We start from the raw sequence: 6,133 nt of genomic DNA, 5'->3' as shown, positions 1-6,133 counted from the left end.
ATGTATCAGATAAATACCTCCTTTTTAAAAACACTCACAATGAAAAATGTGAAGTGAGGTTTAGCTCTCAAAGAGAGGAGAGTGTTCTGCCTTTATCCAAAGAATACATTTCACCACCTGAGATGTGCATTTAAAATTCTCAGTTAGTAATTCAGAGATTTATTCCATTGTCTTTTCTATGCACCGAAGCAAATATTCACAAAGCACCACATGAGTGTCTACTTTTATTTGGAAACACACAACAGAGACAGAAGTGTGTGTGTGTCAGAGTGGGGGTAGAGCATCACACACATTCAAATACCATTTCTGAAGTATGTCAGAGTGCTTCACTGGTTCATAAAAACCCCAGTCAGATTATATTTTTTAGAAAATTTAAATTTTGAAAATATGCATGTGTAATAAAACTATATGTAGTTTTAGTTTAATATAGAGAGAGAACGAGTGAGACAATGAACAATGGAATTTGAAATTCACTATAGGTCTATTAAAAATAAACAGACTATATTTGTTAATTTACTTCTGTAAACTATTCCAGCAGTGTCACATTTGTCCCCACATCAACTGTGATACTGACGTCAGCCTGTCTATGCCAATTAGTGCTGTCCAGGTTGCTGGGTCACCATGGTCAATTGAAACACACATCAATAGAACTTGAAAAGGTTTCTCTGCGATCAGACGTTTTGACATATTAAGTAGAATAATGGCCAGGGAAAATACAGACAAGGTCCTCCAGCTGGATTCAAATTACTCAGTGGTAAGAATTTGTTAAGATATTGCAATTAGCGGGGAAGAATAGAGCTACAAGGAAGCTATGACAGGTTTGAGAAAAGCAATACTAAAATCTCTTGGATCTCTATGTTGTGTTTTCTTGACACTGAATAGATCTTGAAAAGAATATTTATCAATTTTCATTAAGCTTTTACTAATTATATTATCATAAACAAGATATGCTTGCTTCCCTCCACTAAAAAAAACTGAAAGGCAAAATATTGATACTATTGGTTGCAATTGTTATCTGCAACAAGATCTTCGTCATACCTGAATTAGCTGGTGCAATGACAAATGAATTGGTTCAGCATATATTCCCCCATTGTCAGTATATTATAACATTGTACCTATTTATTTATTTATTATTATTATTATTATTATTATGATTATCATTTAAATGTACATAAAAATTCTGTTTTTATATTAATGCAAATACCAAAGCTTCCTGATATAGTGACTGCTACATCATAAAGAGCTAAGTCCATTAGACACTGCAAGAGGTGATAGTCTATCATTTAAATTCTGCCTCCAACACAATATTATTTGGATGCCATTTGCAAATGCATTAAGTCTTCCAAACGCTGAGTATAATAGTATCATAATCAGATCAAGTTTACACAGACTTTGAACGACTTTGGCTAAATCAGCTATTACCAGGTCACAGCCATTTTATAATGACCACCAAATATTTTGCTTTATTTTCCCAATATTCATTATCCACATGGAAGGTGTTTATGTACTTGATCATGTTTATATAAGGCATTTATATATGGCAGATGTACATATTAAATCATTTATACATTCTGCCTTGACCTTAAGTTTGTGTGCGTTTGGAGTCTATATAAAAAAATACATTGAAATGAAAAAATTCTGCAGTTTTGTCGGTGGAGGTTAAATAGAACTATATAACTTTGAAATGTTTTTTCTACTCTCTTTTGCCATTTGGACAATATATATTAATTTAAACAGAGCATCATTCACATTATGTTCAGTCTGTGTCGTTTGAAATAATGTGAATATGAATCATTTTCAAGCCTTGATCCGCATGCACGTCGACTGGCATTGTTTTGTGTTCCTTTGGATCGCTTTTGATTAAGCGCTGCAAATAACTCCATATAAAATTATATATATATATATATATATATATATATATATATATATATATATATATATATATATATATATATATATATATATATATATATATATATATATATATATATATAATACATATAAGAGAGAATATAGTGAAAACGGTCTTGTTTTAAATTTCAGGGCTTGTCAATTAACCACTTTACATAACGTTGGAACACTCATAGCTCTTTCAAAAAAAAAAAAAAAAAAAAAAAAAATAAATATATATATATATATATATATATATATATATATATATATATATATACTTTTATTCTTATTTTATTTGTTCTGTTATGTGATGTGCCTTTATGATTGTCCGATAGTTCTGAGACTTGTTGGATCATTCCATAAGTTCCAGATAATGGCACGCATTATTCATCAGGCTATGTGGGTCAGCGTTTTTAAACTCGCATTCTGCTTTTTATATTTGCAATTAAATAGCCACTGTCTGCTTAACACGCTTGCAGTAATTCTTACAAGATTCATAATTGCGAATCATGTTAAACAATTTCGGACTATATTCGTATTAACTTTTATTGCCAATCTACAATCTATTATTGAAGTCCACGGTATTGAAAATGTAAATATGCAAAAACTAAACGATTAATATTTTTTTAGGGCTTATTAAAAAATGTCAATAATCTATTTATTGCTAATCTAAATGTATGCCCTTTAATTACTAAGTATATTCAATAACATTCACCAACATTGATAATATAGGATTCTAAACATGCATGCAGTTTTATTTTCGTGTTTAAAATACATGATATGTAAACTATACATATGTATTCTTTGGATCTGAACAGACAAGCCACTGAAATGTCAGGCAAGTTAAATAAAATGACCAAAAAATATCGTTCTCTCTTCTGCGTAATATAAATTGATAGAACCTAAAATTATAAATGGGTGACACATTATTATTATTATTATTATTATTATTATTATTATTATTATCACCACCTTTTGTGTATGGTGGGCTTCAGAGATATTTAAATTAGGAGAGGTAACTGAATTTGTAACAAATTCAAGTAAATAAGTAACTGTGGATGCAAATTTAGAAGTAAAGGACAGACATTAAAATATGTTGGTGTCTAAATATAGTTATCTTCCTCTAAAAATCTGTGAAAACTTTCCTTCCACCAACTTTTTAATATTAAATGCATTTTCAGATATTATTTGAATAAAAATAAATACACACATTAATTCCCCAACATTGGCGTGCGGTTTATTTGATTTATTTTTAACTCTCGATTGGTTAAAAACATAAAGGCCTACAGCAGCCATCGTCTTTGTGTCTTTGTTTTAATTTAACAAAAACAAGAAGAAGAAAGGAATAGACTAATTGACCAACGGAAAATCTCAAACATTTATATTACAAGTAAACAGAAACTTAAATGTTAGCCAAATATACAGTCCCTACTTTTCATTTCTCTAAATGAATACATTAGTGTTTTTTTTTTTGTTTTGTTTTTTTTACAATAGTCGCTTCAGTCCCACGTTCAGGCATTTTACTGAGATCTGGGAACCTTTCCATTTCCTGCTTGAAGTTCATACCTGAAATATGACACAAGCTTCCCGTGTCCTGTCATTGCCATAGATGTGGAGCAGCAATTTTGTTTAATAACAGACCACCTTCTACTAGAACAACAAAAGGAAGTCCAAAACATAGAGCGTGCCGCTATTGCTATTTTGTCCATTATGAGTAGCAGGGTAATTGTAGAAAACTGTGACCACAGAAACAGTAAAAAAAAATGGCAAATTTCCCTCAAAAACTGGCTCCTTTGATCCGATCACCGTCCACACGGATGCCCGTGCGAAGCGCCGTCTGCTTCTGGCCTCGCGCAGGACGCTACAGTTTCTGGAAAACCGGACGAAATAAAAGGTGCCCGGTCTTACCACGTTCTGCCATAAAGCAGATTCGACGTGACCATGTTATTTGTATAATCTACAGTAGTGTCTATCTGGCCCATATTGTTCATCTGCGAGTGAAGTGACGGGGGACTGGGGGACATTTCCTCCAGGTCTTGGGCCTGGACCAGTGCGTTGACCTGCTGGGTTTGGTGCTGGTTCATAGAGTTACTGGAGATAGGAAGCACGACTCCGGAACCGTTCTGCTGCTGCTGCATCTGCTGTTGGTTTGGCGTCGGTGTGTTGGAGCCGTTTTGACAAGGCTTGCCATCCTTCACTAAGACAGGGACAGCCACTCTCCTCGGCGACTGCTGCTGTTGACACAGGTTGCCCTCCTGTTGAAGCTGCTGCGCTGCTTTGTCCTTGGCCTGCCGCTTCATCTTGTAGCGATGATTCTGAAACCAGATCTTGACCTGCGTCGGGGTTAGATGTATCATACTAGCCAGGTGTTCTCTCTCGGGCGCTGAGAGGTATTTCTGTTGCTTAAATCTCCTTTCCAGCTCGTAGACTTGTGCTTGAGAGAAGAGCACCCGTCGTTTCCTCCTCGGCGCTGCGTGAAGAGGTGGGATGGATTTGGTGTTGTCGGCCATGCCTGTCAGCGCGCCCATTCCTGTCATGTTCATACCTGTGGAAGGTCCCATGAATCTAGAAACTTCAAAATATGCATACAGATGTACGGCCATTCAATTAGTAGCAGTGTTGGGCTAAGTTGGCAATAATTTGTGCATCAACAGTCTTGAAACGGTCATCTCAATGCGGCATTTGCGCATGCACAAATGAACGACATAAATGTTTCAGTTATAATTAACTTAAGCAGGAATCTAAACGAAGGGGAAATTAGCAGTAACAAAAGCAGAGACAATGCTAAGAAGGCAAAGTACTGATGCATAAAACTAACAACTCGCTAAAAAAACTCAGCAAATAATTACTACATAAAAGCAACGAGCAACACGTCAAGAGATTAAGAAGAATAATGCAAGATAACTTACTTGTTGAGTATCTCGGGTCAGGATTGGCGCCGTACCACCCTGTTGCTGCTGCGCTGTTTCTCACAGTATCTTGGTAAGAGGGAAGGTCCCCCATGTTGGTAATGCTGCCATTGCAGTAGCCCCCCATTGCACTGTGTGAGAACTGGGAAACGGAGTGTGGCATATGGTAGGTGGTCGCCACAGTGGCGTTGTGGCCCATAGAGTGTTGCTGCATGCCGGTCTGGGACACCTGAGGTTGCCGGTACGCTCCCAATGGAGATGTGAAGTTTCCACTGCTCTCCATGCCACTAAACTTCTTGTAAGTCTCCTCAATTGGGCTCAAAATATCTGTCACTGAGAAAGGTGTCGTGTGCTTTGGGCTCAGCGACATGGTTCAGAAAAGCAGATAGATGTTTGGTGGTGGAGCGCAGCCGTGTTGTTGTGTCAGGTCTGTTCTCGTGGACGTCGACGTAAGAGAGTGCTTGTAGTATGCCTGAGATCCGATTGATCGCCTTGGAGAAGGAGGCGAGCCCTGGCCACTCTTATCTCAGGTTTATTGTAGCCAGGCGCCAGATTTACGACAAACATGAGGGGCGGAGCGACTCCATAGACCAGCAAACAATAGTCATTGACATCTCGGTAAAATAACTAAAAAAAAAAACACTTGTTAGTTTCACATTACATTTATCATGATACCGAATGAACATGTTCATTGGTTATATTTCTCCTTTTTGCCGTACAATTCACTAGTCTGATATGGTCCTCAAAAGCTTTCTCATATCTCGCTGTCAGTCTGTCTGAAGTCTACTTTTTCTTCTGCTGCTTTTTTTTAGGCGCTGTTTATCTGCTTCAATAGGGAATTCCGCACTTTTCCCAACTTTGAGAGCACTCGGAGAGTCATAAGCGGCAGTGCGCACTGTCAGATTGGCACAATGAGGACCCCCCTCCAGTCTATGACCTAATTTATGCGTTTTAAGCAGCGCTAAGGGTCTCTCCCAAATAAGACCAAAAAAAAAAAAAAAAAAAAAAAAAAACATATATATATATATATATATATATATATATATATATATATATATATATATATATATATATATAACCACATAAAATCGACATTAGAAGTGCAACTACCTTTAAATAAGTTTTTAAACGAAGAGTTTGTAGTAGCTTTATAAAACTGGAACACTAAATTAACACTGAACATTTAAAAAAGTTTTCTCAGCACCAATCATTAGAATCAAGATCCACCGTATAACGATAATAAAAAGCTTAATTAACTTGCTTAATTCACCCGACCTGTTTTAAACTACTATTACTATTTCCATGGCAATAACCTCACGAATGTGAGCAGG

At 36.2% G+C, this 6,133-nt stretch overlaps 1 protein-coding gene across 1 annotated transcript; it reads right to left on the bottom strand.

Moving 5' to 3' along the window:
- Positions 1-2,894: 2,894 nt before the first annotated feature.
- On the bottom strand, positions 2,895-5,513 carry LOC132112136 (homeobox protein Nkx-2.4-like). Its single transcript, XM_059519717.1, has 2 exons — positions 4,803-5,513; positions 2,895-4,465 (listed from the first exon to the last, which is right to left on the bottom strand). The coding sequence occupies exons 1-2, from the start codon at positions 5,170-5,172 to the stop codon at positions 3,798-3,800; spliced, it is 1,038 nt and encodes a 345-aa protein (XP_059375700.1). The 5' UTR covers positions 5,173-5,513; the 3' UTR covers positions 2,895-3,797.
- Positions 5,514-6,133: the final 620 nt, after the last annotated feature.

This window comes from Carassius carassius, chromosome 31 (genome assembly GCF_963082965.1).
Source record: "Carassius carassius chromosome 31, fCarCar2.1, whole genome shotgun sequence".
NCBI classification, from domain to species: domain Eukaryota; kingdom Metazoa; phylum Chordata; class Actinopteri; order Cypriniformes; family Cyprinidae; genus Carassius; species Carassius carassius.
This window is presented reverse-complemented; position numbering and strand designations above follow the sequence as displayed.

Bases quoted from the DNA above. Each gene is read 5' to 3' on its own strand.
- LOC132112136 (XM_059519717.1), bottom strand. From the start codon at position 5,172: ATGTCGCTGAGCCCAAAGCACACGACACCTTTCTCAGTGACAGATATT. The intron at 4,466-4,802 runs GTAAGTTATCTT...CATATTTTGAAG, and splicing joins TGACCCGAGATACTCAACAA to TTTCTAGATTCATGGGACCT.